This window comes from Gymnogyps californianus, chromosome 3 (assembly GCF_018139145.2).
Source record: "Gymnogyps californianus isolate 813 chromosome 3, ASM1813914v2, whole genome shotgun sequence".
Taxonomy (NCBI): domain Eukaryota; kingdom Metazoa; phylum Chordata; class Aves; order Accipitriformes; family Cathartidae; genus Gymnogyps; species Gymnogyps californianus.
In genome coordinates, this window is record NC_059473.1 from 91,932,568 (window position 1) to 91,960,128 (window position 27,561).

At 38.8% G+C, this 27,561-nt stretch overlaps 1 protein-coding gene across 1 annotated transcript in view; it reads right to left on the reverse strand.

Annotated features, from left to right (window-relative positions):
- Nucleotides 1–16,137, reverse strand: part of MEI4 (meiotic double-stranded break formation protein 4) — an 80,010-nt gene extending 63,873 nt beyond the window's left edge. Inside the window, exons 1-2 of the mRNA XM_050894951.1 lie at nt 16,095–16,137; nt 7,170–7,418 (exon numbers count right to left, since the gene is read on the reverse strand). Of these exons, the coding sequence (XP_050750908.1) occupies nt 7,170–7,418; nt 16,095–16,137 (292 nt within the window). The remainder of the gene's footprint in view (nt 1–7,169; nt 7,419–16,094) is intronic.
- Between the last annotated feature and the right edge of the window lie 11,424 nt (nt 16,138–27,561).

Consider the following 27,561-nt stretch of genomic DNA (forward strand, 5'->3'; position numbering starts at 1 on the left):
AGTCTCACATATTTGAACATTTTGAAATAATATTGAAAAAATAATAAAAAGCCTCCAAGATTCTCCAAATGAAGAAATTTTAGAAGCTGTGTATCCCACACTTTGCTTCTGCATTTCCATGGTTTTTTTATAACCAGCTTGGAAAAGAAAGCTCTTCTGTTTAAAGCTAAGGTATTTCATGCTGGCATACTTTGTCCCATTTAGGAATAATTTCACAGACATGAATATAGAACTGAGTATCTAAAATTCTCAAATTAATTGTTCAATGCCAGGATTTAAATGCTTCTCAGAAGGCTTAGAAGCATATACTTCAATTTGTTAGGGATTTTGCTTACATAAAGCATCTAAACGTTTAGAATTCAGTAAGAACTGAGAAGGACTTTGAGGATATAAACATTTATTTTTAGGGGATTTCTGTAGAACACAGCACAAATCTTTTGTAGTTCAAGTCAAATAAAGAATACTTGCAGTAAAGATACGGAAGGATCGATAATCAGGTGACATACAGACGTGGGTCAGTTAATGCTCATCAAGCAGCTTTCACAACAAAAAAAAAAATCTAACATATGCTTTACAATATTGACCATCTCAATGAGATGACTGAAATCTAAGTTCTAAGCTAGATACGGGATATTTCAAGATATTAAGTTAATTAAAGTTACCTATGAAGACTACCTGTCTGAACTGGTAGTACTGAACTGAAAGTACTATGTCTTATCAAAAACGCTTTCCATCGTCAAACAAACTGAGCTTCGCTAAGAGACAAGAAGCATCAGCCAATGCAGACAGCAGTGATCTGGGTGCAACCGTAACGAGCTGAAGGCTGAAATGAGGTGGACTGCCTAAGAAATCAGCTAGGGTGTGCATTCCTAAAAACATCTCTTTTCTTGAATACCACATGGTATAAATATTTGGCTTTTTTGTTTATATATCCAGAAGCCCACAAAGATCTGCTTGAGGAACTCAAATCTAAGTTTGAGTTAGGTTAAGGTTGCCCAAAGAGGTTGTGGAATCTCCATTCTTAGAGGTATTCAGAAGCTGTCTGGTCATGGTCCTGCACACCTGGCTCTAGGTGGCCCTGCCTGACAAGGGGGTTGGACAAGATGACCTCCAGTGGTCCCTTCCAACCTCAACCATTCTGTGATTCTGTACTTCCAGAGAAAAATTTGACTGATCCTTAGCTCCCCACAGTAGACTTATAGGCAAGAGGATCCTAATTGCCGTGGTCACACTTCTTAACCTGTTTTTACCATATACATTTAGTTTTCCCCAAAACTATCATTCTGTTACCCAGAAGAAAGGAAATGCATCTACAGTAAATTATGAATTCCACTTGCTTTTATGAACCTTATTCCTAAAAATCACTATGCATCTCATCAGGAACTTGATTTATGCAGGGAATTTATAAAATAACAACAAACCCTTTCACTTGCTGGGACAATTGGGTTGTTTTTGCCTCTGAATGGGTTCCTTATACAGAAACCTGGACAGAAAAGAATGCTTCTTGGGTCCCTTTGCCCCAAGTATGTGCTTAGAACAGCTGTAGCAATGCCATCTGATAAGACAGACAGCATCCGCTTTCAAAGGGAGAAAGTTTCCACAACCAAAACAGACCTGTTATCCATGGAAGGAACAGTACTCTGAGATTTCAATGAATCATTACACTCCAGCTGGTGCTTTTTCCAGATTGCAAATCAACTTATTTAATTATCCTGAAAAGGCCTCAGCTTTCATAAAGTTCCCCATTGTGTCACTACAATTATGGGGAACAGATTTATCTCATCATCATATTCCAAGAGCCGTATTCCCATAAATCTGTGCTAAACACATTTTAACTTCATTTTTGTCATCTCACGTATCTGTTCTCAATTCCCTGCTCCCCTCCTAAAAAAATAAAATACTTTTTAGGTTGTGAGACATTACTTGCAATGCTGCCTACTTGCATTAGTACCACTGGTAGAAGCATGGGAGTACACTAGTACACTTAAGATGTCAAATGACAGTCCATTTTTGACGTACTGTCTGTCTGACACCATCATGCCTCAGAGAAAATGCTGAGATGACACTTAGTTAGACTGGGCTGCCCTTATGGATCTGTATGGAGAGAAGGCCACCTTTGGGGGAGGGGGGGATGGGGGGGAGAAGACAGAGGGCGGGAGGAAGAATCTCTTTATGCAGAAACATCACATCCCTAAGCACCAGACAAAAATAATCAGCTCTGGTTTTCACGGCGACGAACTAAGTGTTGACTGCTGCCCAATGGAGAATCCTCTCACCTTGAAAAAAGGAAGCTGGAAAAAGAAAAAAGCCAAAGATACCCCTCAGAGGCTGACAATTCCTCTGCAACTGTCATTCTTTTGCATTCCTTGCTTCCTGACAAATACCAGGGGGAAAAAGTGGTGACAGGACACAGCAATTTCTAACAGCAGCTCATTCAAACATACTGACCTGAAGAAATAGCTTTTACATAAACATATCATGATAACTTGGAAATTCTAGTCTATATTCCTCTACCTTACTACCATGCCACAGGAACTAAAATCTTTGCGAGTGCTATTCAGGACAGCTGTAAACAGTTCACACCATTTCATCTTCCTTCTGGGGAGGGAAGTAATTTCTCCTAATAGACTAATATGTTTTTATCATTATTATTCAGTCTGATTTGGACTGTTGCTCCCTCCACTAACAAGGAAGATTCCTTTATGAGGCTGCAGATAATATATTCACTGAGGAATCTGCGTATGTTTTGGTCTGATCTTTCTGAATTCATCTGACTGGTTTCTCTTTAAAAATGAGCCTAAAAAAAGATCTATTATCAATTATGTTCTCCCACCACTCCTTTTAACGTAAGCAGACAGAGAAACAAGTTAGTTATTTAAGTCACGGTGGAGAGTATTGCCCGTTCAGAGGTTTGAAATCAAATTATTCAGAAAAGATTTTGACTGGCTATTACTCTTCCTGCTCTCATCAAAGCAGGACTTACCTGATCCCTTTTTTGCCTACCGAGGAAATGCTGGGGCTTTAAGCTGAGCACCCAGAGTTTCTGCCTTTCTCTACTGAGCAAGAAACACCCAAGCCATGACTTACATAGAAGTGGAAAGGGAAGAGGTGGCTGAATTCTGTGGCCCAAAACAAGGCTGCTGGTAAACTGGAGTTGTGTATCATTTATAATCAGTTTTACTTCAGCTGATGAGCTGGTTGGTTCCAATTCTATATGCTTCTGCTTTTGCAGCAAGTCTGAGCTTCCAGAAAGAAGAAAGGAGACTGAAGTGTCTTCATTCATACTAATTACAAAGAAAATTGCTCCCTTTTTCCACATGTACAACTAAATGCCTCAAGAAACACACCAAGTTAAGGAGTGAAGCAGGAGACACAAAATTCTTTTTGTCTCTGGCTCTTATTCCCTAAAGAGATACAAGTTGCTTCAAATGTCTTGACACAGGAAGCAGAATTTAGGGGACACTATCCTGAAGAGACAAACACAGCCTCAGGACACAGTTAAAAATCAGACATTCATGTTAATCACATTCTGACTCAAAATGTAGCATTTCCCTAAACACGCAGACACACTATGGTAGGGTGGGCTGGCAGCCACATGCTACTGTGGAGGTTAAGAACACAGTAGGGGACTTCAGGGCATGGCAGACGAAGTTCTACCATAAATGATCTATAAAAGGAAGAAGAATAAACTAATTCTAAAAAAGGGTGTGGGGAGAGAATCTGATATTTTTTTTTTTTTAATTAGAGGAGCAAGCAGTTCAGTAAATTCCTATCCACTGCATAAGAAGGGAATAATGTGAACCAAGATTGAAGGTGAAGCTAAGGAAGAGAGAATACATACTTGATACAAGTTTTGCTAAAAATATACCCTGGATAACTGATTTGGAACCCTTCAAGCCTAAAGCAATCAAGGCAATAAATATCTATCCTCTAAATTGTCATTCCTAAAATACATGCTTGGCAAAAAAGGGTAGAGCATTGCATTTATGCCGCCTTAGGTTGGAGTAACAGCTGCAGGCTTTTCAGATCTCTTTAACAGAGGCTGCCAAGAAACAATATGATTGTTGATTTGATGAGCTGATAACAGCTAAGGAATTTGTCTTAGAGGACAGGTGCTTCAATCCATGAATCTATCAATTCATCAGTGCTTTGTAAGACCCTTTGTTTTTTCATGTAGCTCCAAAGCAAAGTGACAATAGAATGCTCAAATATTTTATATTCTTATTCTTGGAATAACAGCAATGAGTTTCTCTCCTCCTTTCCGTGAAATTTCAATCTGAATCAAAGAAAGGCAAGAAACTTTGATTAATACGAAATTTCATTTTTTTCTACCCATGGGCTTATTTGTCAGGACAATACTGGCAAGGTGAAAAATAATGAACAGCCAATTACAAAAAGATTTGCTTTTCCTCCTCCTTGGATGGCTGATGTACAGCCAAAAGCACCACCATATAAAAGGAATACCAGTATCCTTGTATTCACAAAGACAGCTGCACATTAAGTCAAATAAGGAACTTCCAGACGCAGCACAGTGAATATATACCACAGAAATTTTATAAACAACACATTAAACTGTAACAACCCATACTACCACACAGTTTACCTGTAGCAAAGCATGCTCCTCCCCCTCAGTGAGGAAACCCAAACTTTTTTAGGGTCTCTGAGGACAAAGAACTAGTCAGGTGGGACAAAAATAATTTAGACAACATATCTTTAAAAATGGATACTTTGTTCTTTCTCCTTCATGTCCTTGTGCATCCATACTGCATGCAACTTTATGTGCAGAAGGAAAACAGGCATCATAGCTTCAAAGAGCTCACAAATTTCTCACATCAGGGAAATAAAACTCCATGGGCAGTCTCAAATCATTCCTGAAGCTGCTGAAAGACCTACTATTATTATTACAAACAGCAGGTGGGAGAGGAAAGCTCTCACACTCAGAATGCAGAGCAGGGAAGATACAGCTGCAAAGTGAACCTTGGCTGAAGAACAACAGATTTTCCACACATTTTTGCTCTCTTACACCCATGTGGTCAAGAGAAACTGAAGGGGCAGACTATGCCCTACTCTTGAACAGCATGGGGCTGATGTGAACTCCCACAGATATTTCAAATGTCAAAAGGTTTTCTGTCTAACAGGTTTATCAACAGTGAAATCATAAATATAAACAAACATTTGAAGGGAAAAGTAGCTACACACTAATCCTTCAAATTAGCAGGGTGTTGGTTTTGTACCCTGGAGAAACTGAAGGAATATAGAAGGATTATAGATACCACATACTCATCTCTACTATTTATGATTCCATTAGCTAAAAACAGACTGAAATTAAAGTTTGGCTTCACTGAAAAATGAGACTTGGTCAGCTACCCAAGGTATGTTTGAACAGGCTGCTGAGACCATAAAAATTAAAAAGAGTTATCTATGAAGAGGAGCTTACTGAAGTGATATGGAAATCATGGGACTTTTTCTAAGCCAGTCAGCCTATTGCTAGGAGAATGGAGAGGGACATCTTTTGTGGACAATTCACCGTATCCTTATTAGTGAATATGGCAATGGGTCAAGTGAACATAAACTGTAGAGTAAGCATACTATTTCCCTGTACAGATAATGAAGAACGAACAGAAAATTTAGTGCAGCTGTAGACATCTAAAATTATACAATATTTATCACATTTTAGGTCTGTGAACAAACGTCACTGTGACTAGGGCAATGAAAATTAACATTCTTTGGAAGAGATGTTATTCGCCAGGGACAGTGGCTTTTCTCTGCCTACCTCGCAACTAGAAGAGCTTACTTTGGCAAGTGAGATATCAGTATTGCTCAGTTCAACAGCTTCGGGTAAAGAATCTTTACAAAGTTAGACTCAGAACACAGAAGTTGCAGATTAATTGATTTCATTTCTAGTGTTTGATATGTTCTGTTTAATCCACAATTAGAATATCCTCTCCAGACATTAGATGTTAATAAATCTCTCCTGATCATATACATCATATGCAATCAGTTCTTCACAACTTTAAGACACCTGTTGCAAACAGCAGCTTGAAAGTTACTTTTACTCTTAAATAAACTTCATGTTCGGAATAGGTTGCAGAGAACAGACATACAAACAATAACTAAGTATGAATAGTCATTAAATCACTTCTCTAGAGAGAAAGGTCTATTATAAAAAAAAATCATTAGAGCTTCTAGCTAAAGTCTAATACATCCATCTCTCAGTCAAAGTTAGAATCTAGAAATCTTTTCACAAGGCAATAAAGAAGCTACTGTTTCAGTACAAAAGCATTCCAGTAAAGCCTCATCAAGTTTTCTATCACGGAATCTTCTAAAAATCTCAAGTCATAAAGCAACTAGCTAGACATTTTGATTTTAGAGATTCCCTCAACAGTGAACTGTCTCTCTCCTTCAGCCCAGAGCATTTTGACCTCCATCTCCTAGGGGGAATATCTCCCCCGAGCCTGGAGACATCCAGGCTGCCTTATTTCCAAACTCATCCTGTGCCATTGATCTCTCAGAGTGAGAATGACTCACTCCACATGCACAAGTCAGAGAAACAGTGCTGTTTGAGCTTTTTTTTTTTTTAATATTCTTTAACTAACCGCTTTCCTGAATCCTACAATATCAGACTCACAGTATTTTATCATATGTCATAATAAACATTCACAGTATCCACAGTCTAAATACATTAACAGAGATACCAGACATACAGTCCTTTGCCTGCCCAACCTTCCCGTTATACATATTAGGGATTCATGCTTTCAACACATTAGGCTTAAATTCTGATTTTAAGCATCTTTAAAGTGGTAAGAAAATATGCAATATGTCTTTAAGACATGTTCCAAATGTAAATAGGGTACATCAATATTCTTACAAACTAGTATCTCCGAGGTTAGAGTGTAACACTTTGTATTGACAATTTTGTCTGGAATTATTCTGTATGACACATACTGATTCTGAACGTTAAAAATGTAAGTTCTGAGTAAGCATCAAATTCCCAAGCTCAATCCCATTAAAAATGAATTAAGTGTTCTACCACTTCAGGGCTTTGGGAAAAATAGAAAGCTGTACACTGAAGAATCTCGTACCTAGGTACAAGAAATGGTGCAGGCAACATGAAAGCTGTTTGTTTCCTTGCTACTGCAACATAGTCAGAAATTATTTCAGAAACTTACCATTTTCCAAGCAGAATCTGGGACAGATCTTGTTCAAAAGAAGTTCCTGACGTAATCTAAGAACTTCAGCTTCCAGCGCTTCAACTTTTGATTTCCATCCAAAATCTTGTTCGGATACAGTTTTGGCAAGGTGCTCAGTGTATTCTTTGCAACTCTTCCCTGGTGGTTTTGAGTGGATAATTGCAAAAGCCAATGCTAGTTTTGATATTTTCAAATACCAAACTTGATTTTCTCTTCTGCCTTTGATGTCTATTACATTAGAAAAACAGAAAACAAAAAAGTAACTTCACTATGACTCTATTAAGCAAATTACGCACAGTATTTTCTTGGCTTTGAAAACTGTTCAACAGTGAGACCAATTATTTTATTTCTACTGCATTCCTAAATCATCAAGAAAAAGAGTAGAAATATAAGCATCTGTGCACAATGTGAGAATAAAACATACATAAGCTGCATTCCAGCTACAACAATAAAATTCAGGCAGTGTTTGAGAATAACTGTGGAAATAGCAAGCACTTCAAATAGGCTTATCGTAGCAAATTTTTAAATGCAAATGTTATCTCCACTAAAACAAAGATGAAAACACTAAAAATACTAACCTCAAAAAAACCCCTGACAACCTCCCCCCCCCCCCCCCAAAAAAACCATCCTAAGCCCATGACTGAAGAATGCACATGGGGTTATTTATACTTAGCTTAAACACAATACATACACTTGCCTGAAAGTGTACCAAAAAGTCCCAGTGCTCAGAAGATAAAACTTCTGAGGTTGTTGTTAACGTCTGGTTTTGGACACCTGCTATCGCTGCACTTGCAGTTCTAAGTCTACTTTAAGCCTCAAGCCTGCAGAAAGGTCTATGCAGACAGCTTCAAAGTGATGCAAGTGGCTAGTAAGATAAGTGAAGACAGTTTTATCAGCTCTGTTACAAACAGTGTGGATGGGGCAAAAGGCATTATAAGAGTCAGAAAAAGAAAAGATTTAGCTAGATGATTATGACATGGGCAACAGCACAGGACCTAGGAACAGAAAAGGAGAAAATGAAATTAAAACTAATAATATCCAGCCTATCTAATCACCAAAGTTTTTTTTTTTCAAATTCCACACCATTTTCATTCAGTAGTTCACCATATTTTTTTTGTTTTACTTGAAAAAAATATTACTTCCAGAATAATAAAAAAATCACTTCCAATGCTTTTGTTCTGGCCTTGACATCTAAAAATTGTTCATAATACTATTTTTCTTGTTATCAAAGAAAACTGCAGGCTAAGCACTGTAATAAGTTGTGTTGAGTATCTCTGAAATAGTCACAGCACAGGTTTGAATAAGGTATTTTATGTCATCCTTTCACCAGATCACCTGTTATCACTAAGCTGATCTCTTCCTTTGACTGCAGAAATTCCTTGGGATCTATCTACCTACAGCTATGTTTTAAGCTACTGTTCTCCACTTGAAACCCTACATTCCTGCCCTGTGTCAGGGCAAAAACACCTAGTCTAAGCCACCAGTGCACTCTTAGAGCTAATGAAAGAGTAAGCCCTTAGAAACTGAACTATACCATCTGTACCCACTGCTTAAAGCAGTTATGCATTAAATAAACGGTACTTTTTGCAAAATTTCTTACTTGTAAAAATCTATTTCACACAACTTTTCCATTCATATCTAAGAATTCCAGTGAAAAAGCAGAAGTTAATTCTCTCAGCCGCAAAGGATCAGCACCTCTGTGGGACAACAAACTGATGTAAGACTCGTTTGCCTTATACATCAAAGGAAATGTTTTACAAATACAGAACCATGCAAGTAATTGAACTGCCTTCAAAGCTGTGAATAAAATGAAATACATGGAACCACATTGAAAGAAGACTAAGTAGTAACAGTAAGGTATCCAAAATCTTTGGCTTTGAACCTGGAAGCTGCTCCCCAGATTATCTCGTCTTCTTAATAGAAGTTTCACTCAGATATCACTCAAACAGCGTCTGTCAAGCTTCATTCTTACAAAGTTCCTTTGCAGAGCAGAGCCACAAATTAAGGCAGGCAGAAAGATGTCTTACAAATGGCTTTCAGTGATGGTTTATCATTTTGATATCTCCGGAGACTACTTTGCAAAAGCTTTCTGATTCACCTCCTTTTTAAAAGGGACAAATAAAGATTCGCTTTGTGCCTTATAACATGCTTTGTCAGTACTAGCATCTTCCTTTAAATTACATTCACGGAAGTTGCAGAAGGACCAACATTCCAGTACGGGTCAGGAGATGGTATTTAATTTCAGCGTTTCATGAATGTTCAGGTGCCTTTTATCATTAGAGAGTAACCATCAATACCTTCTTTTCTATCATGCTCTGTTTATTTCTACTCACATGACATACTATTACAAAGACAAGTCAAAGTTAGCTGTTTGACCACTGATACTTTACCACCATGCACTTTACACATCTCAGCCCGCAACTCTAAATCAAGTGATTTAGAGTCAAAAAAATCCCCAATAAAAATAATCTAATAAGTATTACACGGAACTGGAATGAGAATAGTTGAGACTGAATTTCTGCAGCTCAAGGAAATTTAGAAGTGTGAAATGCTAATTTGGTAGTATTTTTTTGCCACTTATTACCAAACTAAAGAGAGTCGCTTTTCTACTTTGTTTTAAAGGGGACTACTATATTTTGAGCAGAGCAAAAACCTTAGTGCACATGCTAATAATACAACACAGACAAGCAAAAGGTTCTTTCACCCTCAACATGCCAAAATGCTATTTACTAAAGGAGATGTATCCCTAATATATCACATAAACCATGGTATCTTACCTAATTTTGCTTTAAATCACTATCATCAAAATCTTAAATAGCATTCCACCTTAACACTTAGGACATACAGTTAAGTAATGAAATTTGGATTTTGAGGGAGGCCTTTTTCTCTTTAACATCTTGTACAGACTCACTTCTACAGTAGTAGTGCCTTATACTGAATGAGTTTAATGAGGTACTCTTACTCTGGAGAAAAAGAATCACTCCTTTTCTCGAATAGTTACTTGTAGAGATGCTGTTAAAAAAACCAACCAACCAAACAAAAAGCAGCGCAGATCACAAAGTTGGTTCTCCTTAGCAACAAGACACAATCAAAGCAGTTTTTGGAGAAGTAATTCTGTTGGAATCTCAAAATCTCTTGTTTAAAACCAGGTAATTAATGGCAAATAGTGACATACCTGCATGTATTTCCAGAAACAGTGGATTTCATAAAGATTTTAGAGAATACACAGCTCTTTCACCTCCTTTCTATTACTGTCACTACCACCATCTCTCTTTTCTTCTTTTATGATCATGAAAAGAGAAGTTTGTGGAACAAAAAGTAGGAGTTGTAAGAGCTGATTCAAGTTTCTCACAGTTCCCTAAAGGGATAACTGCTCTCTCAGAAAAAAATCACTGTAAAAAATCTCCCAGGAAATAACACATCGGATGATGTTGTTTGAAATATGGGGATGCTGGCCAACTGTGCATTAGCAAAAATTGCACAGCAATCTGTTGCTCTCAGGAAGTGCTGCACCAAAGACCACCAAATGTGAATGCATTCCACTAAAAGCATATTGGCAGCTACAGAGTTTTATCAATAATATTTTTGCTCATATCAGCACAGAAATGACACCAATGTTTAGGTAGGAAAAAAGGTTTAGAACAAAATCAGAAATTTTCCTTGATTGGGAACAGCATCAGGCCAAGAGCAAAAAGAAGTCACCAGTCTAATCCTAGCTGCTAATGCCAAAATATGTCTGACAGGAACTGAAAGGATCAAGAATTATCCACCAAAACACATCTGGTACCCAAGTTACTCAGTGAGAATAACTACTTACTAACAAAGCTCAATTTGTGCTTTTACTCAGTGTTAAGGAGGGAACCAGTAACCCCTTGCGAGCTCTGCTAGAAGCAGGGTGCAGCACCCTAACAACAGATACCATCTGGTGACACGTTTCCTATGCAAACCCCTCAATCCACAAACTGATACTGGAAGGACACTCAGAGGACAGGATCACTGTCAAACAGGATTGCATCTCCTGATTTCCGACACAAGAAAGAGAGACCTTCCCCTCTCTCCAGCCTTCTAACTCTCATGCAGGGAGAGGGTACTGAGGACCCACAGCTGAGCCGTGGAAGACTGCTGAGTAATTATTCAGCTGCCGAAATAATTAGAAAAGAAGTCATGAACTGTCCTGTACAGCTCTGTGTTAGATAACCAAGGGGAACTAAGAGGTGGTGTAAGATCCTTTGAGGACCTTAGATATAAACAGGAGACAGGATAACAGAAAGAACCAGGGTAAATCTGATTCATAAGCACTACCCTACTCCACCAACCTGCCAGTCCCGCTGTTTTGCAACTGCATTTGATGCAGCAGCTCATATTACACCATTAACTACAGCAAGATACCTTTCTGGTACGTCTCACCTTGTTTTTGACACTGTTGGCAACATGTGAAGAGAAAGTAATTCCCACTAATTGGGAAAAAAAAAAACACATTAGTTTCAGATGATCACCCTTTTGGTTCATTTTCTTCTCAGTTGGAAACTTCACATATTTAACTTCATTCCAAAGGTCAAAGGTTTCATATTATTGGTTAAAAAACCTAAACAATTCAAATCATTAATTGTTATTAAAAAACTGAAAACATCCTTTAAAGCCATGAAACTTGCATCTAAACTTAAACCATTCATTAAAGTCATTTTAACAAGCTATAAAATCTCCTATTTCCAAAAAACCTGCAACCCCACAAAAGGGCTGTTGATGCACCTTGCTAGTTAGTGATCCCCACTTTCATACTGATAACATGATGTCAAAATCTGGAAGTTGAGGTCAAACATGTGACATCTTCAAGAAACAAAGACAATTCCCTGAGCCCACTACTGGCACAGAAGCATCCCTTCCTCCCCTAGCACTCTCTTAGCTGTCAGAAGATGCCTTTCTGCCTCTTACCTCTTTGTTGTTTCTTTTTTCACTGTTAACTACACACAACTGAACAGCCCAGCCTCTGAACACACAGCAGTTGCCTTCACTGCTGCAGACAACACCAAATTAAGTCTCAACAGGAAAAAAAATACTCCTGGATGCTATTTGGCTTTTTCTACCTCATGCTAGAATTGCACTAGTGCCAACAACAGGCTGACAGGGATAACAATAATTTTCTGTCTTTAACAGAAGCGCAGGGATGATCTCTTCATTATTCTTTGCATTAGTACACATGAACTAGAGGAATCGGCCTCCCAAACAGGATTAACCTAGAAAGGGGTACAGTTAAGTGTGCAGTCAGATCAAAATGGATGGCTCCCTGAGGGAAAACCCATTGATCTTGGGATGAGCCTCCCCCAGCTCCCGGGCCCACGCCCACTGGTCTCTCTCAGCCACCTCCGGGTTCCTCTACCCGGAGCAACGGCAGCATGTGCCGCACCCAGCCGTCAAGGGATGAGCTTCTCCGTTTGCACAGGTGAATCCTCAGCTCTAGAGCTTTTAAGAAGTCTTTCGGGGGTGTTTTTGGGTAAGGGAGGTGAATAATTGGAGGCATGATCTCTACGTCTGCCCATGAAATTCATGGCTAATAATGGAAGAAACTTCTTCAAATGTCATAGACAAAACTTTATTGCTTACAACAGGACATTTATTTGTTATTCAGATCATTATCATCTAAGATTGAACATTTTAAAAATTAATAGAGTAAGACACAAAATAGACTGTAACTCATTTAACTTCCAGGCCATTCAAGGGCTCGGTTTTCTTCACATTTGAAATAGATGGGACATATAAAAGGATTTGTCAGGACAGAAACAAATTGCCATTCACCACTACTACACACCTAAAAAATTTCAGACAGTCCTAAATAATAGTATGTAACAAATATCCAAAAAATGGTTTTCCTTCTAAATTTAAGTGTATGGTCTGTCTTTAATGGCACAAACATAATAGGAAAAACTGTTCTGTTGCCATGATTTTTACTTTAACTAGTCTGTCAATTACACACTGCAGATAAAGGTGAAAAAATTACCCACATCTCTGTAACCTCATTCTGCATTATACAATAGCAACCAAGATATTGATCCATTATAATGGAACATGAAATGGGTCACAAAATGATGCGAGTACTCTAGCGGACCTGGGCTGAGCTGCAGACACATAGGGCCGTAACATTAAGCAACAATAAAATAAACTTGATTTAATTGGTATGCCTAACATAATACTGTCTTTCATGTATATAATAAATAATGATAATGGGACAGCTGCATAATCAAGATGAACTAAAGTATGTCTGGTGTTCCAATTAGGCACCTTTTATTGTAAAAATGTATATTAAACCAAGGCTACTCCACAGCGTCATTTTTAAACAACCTATACTCATAATACACAAAGTTATGTACAGTTGACATACTTACTAAGGGAGAAACTCGGTTTTACTACCACAAGCCTAAACAATACCTCTAGCACATTCTTTTTTTTCTTTCTTTTTTTAAATGTACTCAAGATGCTAAAATGATACTGAAATAATAAATATTTAAAATAAATTACGTCAAAAGCACAAGGAAACTTGATTAAAATGTAACATGATTTATTTCTTCAAACAATTGCAGCTTTATGAGACAGACCATGAAAGTCAAACCCTTAGTCATTTACAAAGTTTCACATGTGCTAATAATATTTAATTACATAAAGTATAAATTTACAGTTGGCATTTTGGACTGTGGAAAATAATCCCAGTCTTTATATACTGCCAAGTTACAACAAGAAAGCAGCCATATCTCATAAGTTTTACCTACTGCAGTGACTGCATTAGTTCTTGAATGTAGAATTTCAAAGCAGAGTTCAAAAAAAGGCAATCATGAACAGTTTGGAGGATTATACAGGGATTATTTTGCATCTCTTCTCTTCCCATGCTAAAATATATCAACTAAAATATCACCATACTTTTCCTTTTTAATTTCACATTTTCAGCCTTCACCTGAATAGTTCCATTTCCACAAGTTTTTAAATCTGCAAGATCAGTATCTTTCAGTGAACAAGTTTCTTTCAGGTAAGTTACCAGAAAGCATCTGTTGTATTTTAACAACCTTGTTCTTGGCTTTCTTACACAAATTTTACACTGGCAGAATGAAAGATGAGATTGTTCAAAGGAAAGCAAATGTTTGTAACACAAGACAAGGAAAAGAGAGAATAGCAGGAATACTAGGAATCTGGTACTCTAAAAAGCATACAGTATGCAATGAAGAACAAAGTTTTATATATACTATAGATATAACGTAACTATAACCACAATTAAATACGTAGTGCCTGAATATTAGTTTATGAAGCACTGGAAGTTGTATAAGAAAGTGGACTATGGAAGTGACTGTCAAGCATTCGTGCCAAGTCCAGTGAAGAGAAAAGTATTTTTTACACTTTAATTCAGCTCAATGACTAGTTTGTTCAAATTAAGAAAACAAACAGGAAATAAAGGAAATTAAGCATTACTTTATTCTGTTAGTCACTGATAAAAGTGTAGGAGACTGAGCACTGTGATTTCTAAATTCCTAAGGACGGGGTGATCAGAAACAATAATTTCAATTCACTAACATTAGAAATAATCAGTTTCAGGTAAAAATACTGATAATTCTTTGATAATTCTTTTGTATTGGATCTACGTATTTAATGGAACTTTGTTTGAACAAGCAGAGCACTAACAACATGTTGTGGTTTAACCCCGGCCAGCAACTAAGCACCACGCAGCCGCTCGCTCATTCCCTCTCCCCCCTCCCAGTGGGGTGGGGAGGAGGATCAGGAAAAAAGGTAAAACTTACGGGTTGAGATAAGAACAGTTTAATAACGAAAGTAAAATAAAATATAATACTGACAATAATAATAATAATAATTGTAATGAAAAGGAATAAAAAACAAAAAAAGAAATAAAACCCAAGAAAAGACAAGTGATGCATACTGCAATCGCTCACCACCTGCTAACTGATGCCTGAGCAGCAATCCACCCCTCCCGGCCAACTCCCCCCCTGTTTATATACTGAGTGTGACGTTCTATGGTATGGAATACCCCTTTGGCTAGTTCGGGTCAGCTGTCCTGGCTATGCTCCCTCCCAGCTTCTTGTACACCTGCTTGCTGGCAGAGCATGGGAAATGGAGAAATCCTTAACTTAGGATAAGTGGTACTTAGCAACAACTAAAACGTCAGTGTGTTATCATCAACATTATTCTCACACTAAATCCAAAACACAGCACTGTACCAGCTACTAAGAAGAGAATTAACTCTATCCCAGCCAAAACCAGGCCACAACATTAATTGCATTCCAGCATCTATCCAATACAACTTAGCAACAACACAGCATTCTTACTTGTGACTTGGGTGAAATGAGTAAGAAAAAAACTTCAGATTTGTAGCATATTAGAAAAGAAAACCAAGACTGAATACATGTAGACAGAAGTCATTCACAGCTTATCTTCTTCATTAATAATAAAAAGAAGTGCAACTTTCATGTGAAGGCTGCCATTTCCTTCCAAATAAACCAGTTAAACCGAACCTTTCTTCAGGAAACCACTCCTGAAACACCCGAGACCGCCCACGCGAGGCCTCCCGCCCGCCGCCCGCAAGGAGAATCCTCCACGGCGGCCTGACCCAGCCGGCCAGGGCGAGGTGCCGGCTCCTCTCACTGGATCCACCTCTGCTGTCCCACGCAAGCCCCAGACCTCCACCCAAAGACGCGGGGTTTACAAACACGAAGGATATCCCCAAACGCAGCAACAGCCGCGGCCGGAGGAGGCAGCCCGCCGACACCCCGCGACGGCGGCGGGGTGGGGGCATCTCCTCATGCCGCTGCCTCCCACCCGGAGCCCTTGCCTAGCCTCCCTTACCGCCTCCCCAGCCGCGGGGAGGCCGAGGCCCCCGGGAAACCCTAACGGCCTCGGGCCCCAACCCACCTGCAGCGGCAGCCCCGCCGCGGGGGCCGCTCCCCGGCTCCATGGCGAGGGGACAGCGCCGGGCGGCCGGCAGCCGCCCTCACAGGCGCCCCGCGCGGCTCCGCGCTGCCCCCTGGCGGGCGGCGGCGCGGCCCGGAGGGGGGGACGGGACACGAGCTCCCCGCCCGGGCCGGGCACTGCCGGCCCCTCGCGTAGGCCTAGGCCTAGGCCCAGCCCCAGGCCCGAGGGTCTTTGGTGGGAGCGCTTCAGTACAGGCGATCCTCGTCCCGCTCGTGTTTATCTCCTCGGCCAAACACGGGTGTTTCCTGCCGGTGTTGCCGGAGCCCGCTGGCTCATGCCGTGGGCCCTTCCTCCCGGTCGCGGGGCTGGGATGAGTTGAGGGATGAGAGGGAAGGATGAAGGCCACCTTGCTGCAAAGGCAAAGACCGCCTTAGTCGGGAAGGTGAAGGAAGGGGGAAGCAGGGCAGCCCCACAGATGTCTGAAGGCCCCTTGTGCTGCCTCCAGAGAGGGAGGGGAGCGTAGCTGTGGACAGGCACTGGGCAAACGTGGTCCTGCGGAGGGGTGCAGGCACAGCCCCTGGGTACCCACACTTGGTTTTCATGCTCAGCCTGCTGAGGGTCAACGTGACAGAGCTCACCATCACCTCAGTTACCTGAAAGGACCCCCCATGCTTTTACACTGGTCTATGTATGGTCTCAAATCCATGGCATTTTTACTGCTGTAAATTGCATGAAGGTCTCTTGAGCTATTTTGTTGATTAATTTTGGTCTCCTTAAACATTTCTTATGCTTGGATATCCTCAGAGGAAATTAGATCATAAAACTTCAAAACAGTATTTCTTTAACAGTAGATTGGAAATGGAAGCTGCCTTTTAGCTGCAACACTGATGAAAGCTCACCAGTTAACTTTTAAGAAATTAGTTTTGTATGTAAAATTATATTCTTTACACAAACTGTGCTGAAAAGGCTGTGTTAAGACCTTCTTGGCCAGAAATGGAGTCTCTTCAGTTGAGGAGGGTGAGGAGGGAGGACAGGAGGAGAGATAAGAGATAGTAATGAAGTCAGATGCATTAGGTGCAGTTAGGCTTACCACAATGTATCTGACGTTCTTAAGTAGAGGGGGATTGATCTTTCTAAACACAGAAGTATCTGGATGTGACAAACAATATATACTTTTAAAATTCTCATCCCCTTTTTTTGTTCTTGGATAATCTAAACAGCTTTATTTTCAACACGTTTAATTTATTCAAAAAACTATTTTTTATCAAGATACATAGTAGTAGACTTCTGAGCTAATGTACTTAATTTTTTTTAATTTGAAAAATAAATTTACTGTCCCAACTACAGAAAACTGTTAACACATTGGAACTTTCATTTTAGACTTCAAATGATAAAAATAAATTAGACTGAATAATTCAGAGACTATTTATTTTCATTCTGACAGCGCTACTTATTTCTCAGTGAAACCCAGGGGAAAAAACAACAAAACATTCTCCAGCCTTTTATTACAGTGACATATCAGCAGCTACACTTTGTTTATAATTTTCCGTGCATCTTTTATGCATGTAAGTGATGCAGATGCTTTGCAAAGTGGACAGTCATTCTGTAGATCAGAACGTCCACATTTTCACATAATCTTTTCACCTGTGACTGAAATAAAAGATTCAGAGACATCAGTGCTTTTACCTGCAAACCTGGGGTTTATATACAGAGAGCTGAATCTAAAAAGCAGAATTAGGCAGAGGCAACATTATTACTGTTCTAAAAAAGAAAGTGTCTGCTTTTTGTAAGAGTACCAGTCCTACTCACAATTGTAGGCTTACTGAGAGGCACCTAACAATCCTGAGACCTTGCCTGGAGGGATGTTTTTCGCTTGATTATTTTGTACTTAAACATCTAAGAGCTGCATAAATTTAGTTTTAGATGCACAGCCCCCCTCCCCCCCACCCCTCTTTTTTTTATTTGGAGCTAGTAGTAGTTAAAAGGAATGTCTCTTAAACTTATAAACTTATCGTGTGCAACTTTCAGAATACCAACCAACGTACACCTTTTTACAGTTTTTAGGTTTGCCTTTAAAATAAATTTAAGCATCCCAGTATTTTCAAGGTGGAGAAAAGCTGATTTCTGCCCCAGCCCTGGCCCATTAACAGAGCATCCCTAAGGACTTTTTTATTCATCCGAAAGCAGCAAAATCTGGGCACAATCAACTGCAGATTCACTGAGATGTGTGATCCTGTTCTATTGAAGAACACTTTTCAAAAATAATGTATAGAACTTGTATTAACTTTATGCACTGAATATTCCCAGTGGTTACATAATCTAACATTACTTTTTCATAAATGGACAATGTGTGTGCATATGCATTCGTGCACATGTGCAAATCCAATAAATAAAAAATAAGATACATTTTCTATTTTGATATCCAAATGTGGGATGATTAGCACTCTATGTAATCTTAAGTGAACCAACAGTAAAATCAAGCTTTGATTTGAAATAAGCAGTTTGTAGATCATGAAGGAAGCTGATTCTACTAGTTGCAGATAAATTCTTTTGATCTCTGTTTCTGAAGATGCCTTTTGATCTCAAGAACAGTCAAAGGATGTATTTGTGGCAAAAGGTCATACAAAATAATTAGCTGCTTTTATTAATAATTAAACATAAAAGCAGTGCAGGTGTTTGTAATCACATTAGAGGTCATGAATTCTCAGTATTTAACCAATCTCCATGCTGAATAATTACAGACAAGTCGGTGATCAACTCAGAACAAACTCCAAAAACACAGGCTTCAATCAATTGTTAAAAGTAAATGGATTACATTACTGTCGAACATGCAGGCCCTGCTCTTACTGGATGCCTACAGTATCAACAATTTGAGCAAACATGAAAGAATAACTTTTTGTTTGGAGAACTACAATCTGTCAGAATTCATCAGACATCTTTATATCTTAATGCGTCTCAATTTACCCGAGAGCTGGAAGCGTCTGAAAACACGTATGAAATAGCTGTCTCAACTGTTGTCGTTTGCAATTTTGTTTAGCTGCTGTGGGGCAAAAGATATACCGTCTTGAGAAGAAAGTGTGAAAATCACCAGCAGGAACATCAGTGTCTTCTCATTTGAGCTTTCATTCTTCTGTGTTACAGTGCTGTATTTAATTAAAAATAAAAATGTTGGCATCATGTTTCTTCATTACTCAGCATCATGCTCTTTTCAAAATAGATTATGCTGTGTTTGTGATGGCTCTATTTTGTATGTAATTCTGATGGCAGAGATCTGGTTCAAGTAGTCCCTTTGATCATAATCTGCAATTCTAAACAAATCATCTGATTTAGGATGTTCAGGGAGTTATGCAATGACTTCTTTGTTACTGTTCAGAAATAAAGCATTACCATCACGAAAAAAAGATAACACTTCAGCGTCTGATGCAATGAAAACCTCATTCTACAGAAGCAATACAAAAAGTTAGACATAATATGAGGAAAACAGGGAGACAAAACTTGCTACCATTAAGAGGCAACATACCATCAGTTATGACAGTATGCTCTGTTATGTATAGATATTTTACAGTGCTTTGTTTAAATGTTACCACTTATATAGCACTGTAAAATTAGATGCACACACAAGATAATTACAACAGATTCCATTCTTTTCTGTACAGTGTATACTAAAGAAAGAGAAAACCTTTCCCTCAAAGAATTTCACCATCTGGAAATCAATACTAAAAGATTCCCACACCACCACGTACGAAAAAGGGTAAAAGCATGCTAGCAAGTAATCAGGATGATGGTCATACTTTAGTGTAGAGATGTTTAAAAATGAATGTGACAATATAGCAGATGATTTTCTGCATTTGCATTTCATCATTGATCTAAGACTAACAAAACACTGTTGTGAGACCTTTTTTTCCGTTTTCCCTGGATAGGACAACAGACATCTGGAAAGAAAGAAAAATTAAAGTAAGGACATAGAAAAAGAGTTTTCATTTAATTTAGTACTTTTTGTTGTAATTCCACAAGGTTTTCTTTATGAAGTTTATAAAAAAGCAGAGAGAGGAAGAGGTAATTGCTATCAAATAGCTATCCTAGGATACACAAAATTCAGATTACACTTCTACACATGGGTCTAGAATCAAAGAGCATCTGAGCAGTCCTCCCTAACTGCCTTATAATATAGAAAATTGAGTGCATTAAAATATCCACATTATTCCGATTTAATCCTGAGACATTTTGATTGGCATTCCTCTGTGCAAACGTTGGGTGTCAGCTGAATCATGGGTTACAACATCCATTTCTTTCTATTGACTCGAATGAGTCTGGCATAAGCTTTGACGAAATTAGTTTCACCTCTTGGAACATACTCACTTAATCACACTTTACACACAAAAAATGCCAGATGCTAACCCGCTTAAGACACAGTGGTTGTGCTAGTGCTGCTAGCATCTCACCTGTCTAACCAGTAGCTTATTTTTCAGAGCTTGAAGGATACAGAGTCAATTCCTTTTTCTGTGGGGAATTTGCACCTTGTTTCCCACAGGAGCATTGCACCCAACAATCACAGTGGTGTTCTGGAAGAGTTTTGTCTCAATTCCTTTGCCAAAAATGCTCTGCTTTGGATAGAATTAAATACTCTTTAGGCTACAGGGAGCTTTAATATGGTGAAAGAGCAATTAGCTGGCAGGAAGATGAGGGCTCCAGTTTTGATCTCAGCTCCAGGTAATGTGTATTTTTCTGCAGCGAGAACTAGAATTTGCCCTACTTTCAGGTAAGAAACCAAATTACCTTTATGTGAGGGGTCATAGATGATACTATGTAATATGCTGTCTCAGGCAAGGATTCATTCCTTTGATGGAAGAGCTGTAATAGCAATATTGGTCTTCGGGATAGTCCTACTTGAAATGGGACATAGGACTGACTAGACAACCTCCAGAAGTCCCTTCAAACCAAACCAAACCAAATGCAAAACAGAGTGCTCTGCCCCTACCTTCTCCCGGACCACCTGAAGATAGCCTATAATCTGCTGAATTGGGCTGCAAGGTGAGAGAGGTGGGCTTAAACACTGACTCAGAAGTGAGTGGAGTATGTGTGCCACATTGCAGGTGAGCCCTCTGGCCACTGAGTTATCGGGCAGAAACTGGTTAAAGTAGCTACTATATGTATTTTGTAAAGATTTGACTATTCCAGACCTAAAATCAGGAGACGTTTTGGAGGCTGTGACCTGTATGTGGACATACATGCTCTGATCTACACTGGAAGAAATTGCATATGGTCTGGCGGTCTTACACATGGGTAAGAATTTTGATTCCCTCAAGCAGCTCCTCGCTCGGCACCTGCCTTTGGCAGTATCATTCTTCCCAGGATCCTTGGTAGTAGTGCTGAGAAGTCTCCTACTAAGAAATATCCACAGTCTTTGCACTGCATAACAACACGGAAGTTGTTTTCTGGACCTAACAGCGTATCTGTGCTATATTGTGGCACTATCCAGGTCATGCACTGTGCAATATCAGTCTGGCTGCGCCGCACAGCTGGTGTGAAGCACAAGGAAGCCCTGCGCATTAGGAACTCCACACTGATTGACCAGGCACCAAAGTACTCTTCCCCCTTCAGTCCACAAAGGACAAAATAGACATTTCCTCATTTTGTGGAAGCTTATATTGTTTACACACACTCACTTGCACAGAGGCGCACACATAACTAGTGATGAACAACAGACCTATTTTTATAGACTAAGCAGTCCAGTTTAGTCTTCAAAATTAGGATAACTTCTCCCCTCAAAAGGACTGTACTGCACTGCTCTCATAGATGAGGAGAGGGAGGGCCATCTGCTCAGCCATGTAAATTGTCACCATTTCATTCACTTAAAAGGAGTTTTGTCAGTTTGCTCTAGTTGTAAATGTGTCCCACTGAGTTTAACAAGCTTAAACCATTAATTCATTCATTTTTCCTGGTGTGAAATGTAGGCTTCAGGTTAAATTATTAAAAATGTAGATTCCTGGAGCCCAGAATTCCTTGTATCTAGCAACTACGGAAAGGAGATTGGAGAAAGAAAAAACACTCCTCAGAAAAACTTAAATATTTTAGGCTAGTGAAACAAATTTCTAATGCAATATGTAGTATAAATAGAATAGGTCATATATAGAGGTATACACACATAAATATATGTATACACATTTAAACGGATAGATAGGTAGGTAGGTAAATAGACAGATGGACAGACAGGCACATAGTTAGATACAAATGACAAAGTGAAACAGGTTGTGGTAAAAAGGCATAGAAAGTAATTTTTTGTTATCTGATTAATATGTTTCAACTATAGCAACTGGCTTCCAAAGATAAAACACTTTGTCTCCTCCACATGCAACTTTCCTTCCCTCAGAAAAATCCCATCACATGTCCTAGTTCAGTGGTTACTGAGCTTTACAGCTGAAGGGTTGAACATATTTTAACAGATCAAGGGAGCTGCAATCAATACTGTATCTGCTTTGAAACTCTTATCCTGTGCTTCCTGGGGCTCCTGGAGCCCATCAGGGAAGGGCAGCAGACCTGACATAAATCCTTTCTTCCAGCAGCTGGGCTGTTGTTGCAGAGAAGAAGAGCATCTGCTTACAGCATGAGAGGGTCACATTACCATGGTTCCCATGCCTGAAATAAAATGGTGGTGATCTAAGAATGTGAGCATCAGTAGATACAAATGAAGATGCCATTTAAAGCTTGCATGGCATGACTCAAGTGACACAATTTCAAATTCAAATAAAATCCGTACAAGTTATGTCCTGATGTAGCTGTCCAGAAACCTGAAGGTCCGCACGTGGGCCTCAGGCCGCAGATCAGAACCACAAAGGCTGTGCTGTGCATATTTTAAGGGGAGAAAATTGCACGTGCCCGTAAGTCTCCACAAATATCCATTCCATAGGAAGACTTAAGAGGCAATCACCCATCTGCCCAAATGTGTGTGCTGTCTTTAATCATGTTTCTGCTGAATGAGTAGAAAACATCAGAAGAAAATTTTTAAAAAAATTAACAAGATTGCCAACTGTGTAATTATTAAGAAAACTAATGATTAGAAGGAATTGGCTGCAATGAAGGTGAACCTAAATTTTATTATATCTGTAATTTTGGAACTAGACCGGTTTGTCACAACTTACAACATCACTAAAACCCTCATTAGAGGGAAGGACACTTCATTTAAATCCATGAAAACTACTGTATAAGTATAGTTCATAAAATGAACGAAATTCAGTTCTAACTAACTAAATTCTATTTAGTTTAGTTCTAACTATATTCTAGACTTTTGTTGAAATAATTCACTATTTGATTTTTCAGCTATGGTATGTAAAATCAATGCACAGTTTTTCATTTCAACTGTAACATTCGGTTGCTCTTTACTATAAGCTCAATTGGTTGAATAACTTGAGATCTTGAGGATTTGAAGAACAATGAAAGAAAAAGCAGCGAGTCAGCAGAGTGAAATTCTTATGTAGGTTACTTGGATAATTCATATCTGAGAATAAAGAAGTCTGAGTTCTGTGGAGTACATGTGATACTTGATGTCTGTGCTATATATATAATTTCCTTAAAGTCTGTAAGAAAGTTAAACTGAAGTTTAATCAGAAGTTTTGCTCTGTACTGATCTGTGAGAACCTAAGGTGAAATTGGACCAAGAAATGTATTTATGGAGATAATCCTCTTGTATTCTCATATACCGTGCATTGGGAAGGGAGTTATTTTCCAATAGCTTTTATAATTTTCATTCCTTCTTCAACTCTACTATTTTATTTATGCTTTATCGCCACATTCTACATGCAGATACGTGCATGACTTCATTGAGAGTCATGCACGTATGCACATATTTCTCTGAAGGGAAAATGTGGCCTTTAATAAATATGTAATGTGGCACAGTTATGATTGAGGTAGGCAGTTTTAAGATGCGTAACTTGATTATTTCAAAAACTGATTTCTTCAAATATGCCAAAGGCAGGTATATCTCAAGCTAAAAGTTACATGAATTGGAGTGTAAAAGGCAACTTAAACATTTTTCAAATTATGCAGAAGTCTGTTTGCTCATATTCCATAACTCAGAACCAGCCAGACTGGATTTTTACTACACTTTCCTAATAATTCATATTTGGGTAGTGAACAAACATGAACAATATTAGCACAACAGATCATGTTCTTAAACCGCTAAATGTCATAATAGAAATACCTTCTCAACCATAATTATGGCCATTGCAAGTGAGATGCTATAAGAAGTAAAAAAAGATGTTTTCCTCTTTGTTTCCTCATTTGAAATGTTTGTTTAGGTAGCCCTCAGAACACTATTCCTTGCTATTAAATGTCTTCAAGGAATAATACTTTAAATGCTCCAGACTGCTCAGAGTTTTTGAAGTACTGTCAAAGTTCAAAGAAACCTATGTTGCCACTGGTGTTTCTTCATATGCTAAGAATCCCTCTCTTCCTCAGAAGTAATTACTTCTACACTTGTTTTCAGGGCTAGAAATTGTTCTGGCAATATTCATGAAGACCAGCTTGTCCTCACTACTTTTATTTTATTTGTGGAAAACAGATCAGATGATAGACTGAATGCTCTGGGAGTTTAGTTCAGTTTAAAGTTGATACCGAGCCAAGGAGATGATCCCAGTGTCCCACAGATCGTTCCTTAGACTGTCAATCAATACGATTTCACCTGGGTCTCCCTATCTGGTAACTCCAGTAGCAAGTAACACCAAGGGTGGAAGCACACATCAGTTGAAAACATAACAAATGCTGCAATAGGTGAGACCAAGGGTCCATCTAGCCCACTTTTGTCTCTCCTACAGCAGCAATGGGAAAGGCTGTTAGAATATTATTTAGAGATTGCTTGCTGGCATCTGTTTTCTCCATTGTGTGTTGTTTCAGCTCGTAGACACTGTTTAGCCCTTCATTACTGCCATAGCAGAACATCCTTCTATTTTCCTCAGCATCTTCATGGTGACAAAGTGCCATTGCTTAAATTTTATTGAACAGAGTGTCACAGGGAATCAACCAGAGAGTGAGAAATTAAACTTTCGTCTCCGGCTTCTTTACTAGCACCCTATCTAATAAAGTCAGATGTCATATTTGACCCATGTGATTAACAAAGATATTAATTAGCAACTAACTTGGACAGAAGTCTTGCCAACTCTGTTTAACCTAGCTGCTTTCATAGATATTCATTTGTTTAGCCTTCTTCAGTGCGTATTTATTTGTTTCCAAGGGTTTCTTATCTGTTATGTTCAAAGCAAAACTGCGAATTATACAGATAGTGTTTACTGTTCTAGGTAATGGTTTTTAACCAGAGCTCGTTTCAAGTGTTAGTGATCATATTCAAGATGACTTCAGCTAATCTTCCATAGGAAATAGGTCACCTGTTAGCCATTAGACACTCCATTAGCAGTTGAAATAGGTCAATAGGAGAAGATAGCAAACCTCTTTAAATTTAGATAGTAAGATGAAGAAACTATCTTCAATAAAGTGTAAGGGAGGAGTTTAGCAAAGCTGACAGAGAACTTGAAGCAACGAAGAATTTGGAGACATCAAGGGGAAGTTGGTTTCCACCAATTTGCCTTTCTCTCACAAAAGTGGCTGCTTCCCATTTATATTGCCCCTAAAGCTCGTTATCTGTAGTCTAAATTTTACAGGGCCTTACTTCACTCTTTTCCTGGAGGGCTTATTTCAATGGGTTGAAATTACGGAGTGGTGTTTTCTCCTTCTTTGGTGAGATGACAGCTGTAAGTCAGACTGTGGCCATATACAACATCACTATTTATATTTTCCAAAGACACTGATGCAACAGAGATGTTAATTCAGTTTTCAAAAACTGGGTGCTTAGATAAATTGATTATAAATTAAATAAAGTAGGTTTTAACATGTGTCCAAACCACTGTTCCACAATCCTAAGTTCTCTGCATGTTTGCAGGACAGAGTATTTACATTTTTCTAAGAGAATTCCCAAATAGAGATACTACACCATTTGTAACTGAAAAAATTGCTATTGAGTACTGTGTCAAATGTCATCCTATACTGATTTTCTGTGCTTAAATTACAGTTTCATGAGTTATACGCAGTAAGCTTGCACCACAGGGCTAAGAAAGCCCCTGTGAAATATCTAAGTAGCTCACAGAAACCTTGCAAAATCCTGTCAAATATATGAAACCCTAAAAGGATCATTCAGATGTCCCTGAAGGAATTCAAAGATGATGTAAATGTCCTTGAAAATAAAACTTTATAATTGAAAATCTGACAGGTCCTTCACTATAAAATCGTAAATGCAACTCAAATCAGACTTTTACAAGGGCTTAGACAGTGAGTTTTCAAAGCAAATCCTTGAAAGGAAATGTTGAGTTATTAATATCAGAAAATTGTGAACAATGGATTGTTAGGTGACTAAAACAGTTCAAGCTAAAAAGAAAAAAATGATAAAAATGTGGATTTGTATTTTCAATTTAAAACAATGAAATAAGAAGATCTTAAAATAATTTTGAGCTTCCACAAAACTCACAGGGAAAACCTGTGCATTGGAAATTTTTCCATCTTCATTATTTTTGCTCATATGATAAAGGTAGTGTTGATTTTTAATTTCTAGGATCACTTAGAAGCTAAAGTGTCTTGCATAATGATTAGATGTTGCTTTTTGGTAAGAGTATATTGAACGATCGCCTAACAGTTTCAAAGAGAGAAAAAAAAGTAAGCAGTCTTCTGCTTAGTAGCCAACTCTCCAATACTCCCGTTGTAAATACTACAAAAACTGTGTTGCTACAAAAATTATAAAGGTAAATACACCTTTGATTCTGAAAGATGTTAAAAATATTTGGTAGCTGTGGTGGGTTGACCTTGGCTGGATGCCAGGTGCCCACCAAGCCGCTCTATCCCTCCCCTCCTCAGCAGGACAGGAGGCAGAGAAAATAAGATGGAAAAAAACTTGTGGGTCAAGATAAAGGCAGTTTAACAAAGCAAAAGCAAAGGCTGCGCACGGAAGCAAAGGAAAACCAAAAGATTTATTCTCTACTTCCCATCAGCAGGCAATGTCCAGCCGCTTCCCAGGAAGTAAGGCTTCAGTACGCGTAGTGGTTGCTCTGGAAGATAAATGTCATAATAACGAATGCCCCCCCCGGACCGTTCTCCTAGCTTTTATTGCTGAGCAAACGTCATATGGTATTGAATATCCCTTTTGTCAGTTTGGGTCAGCTGTCCTGGCTATGTCCCCTCCCAAGATCTTGCCCACCCCCAGTCTACTGGTGAGGGGAGGAATGCTGGAGAGACAGCCTTGATGCTGTGCAAGCACTGCTCAGCAGTAGCCAAAACACTGGTGTGTTATCAACACCTCTCTAGCTACCAATACAAAGCACAGCACTATGAGGGCTGCTATGGGGAAAATTAACTCCATTTCAGCCAGACCCAATACAGTAGCATCTCATTTTAAAGTATGTTTTTAAATCTTTTCAAACAGGTCATCATG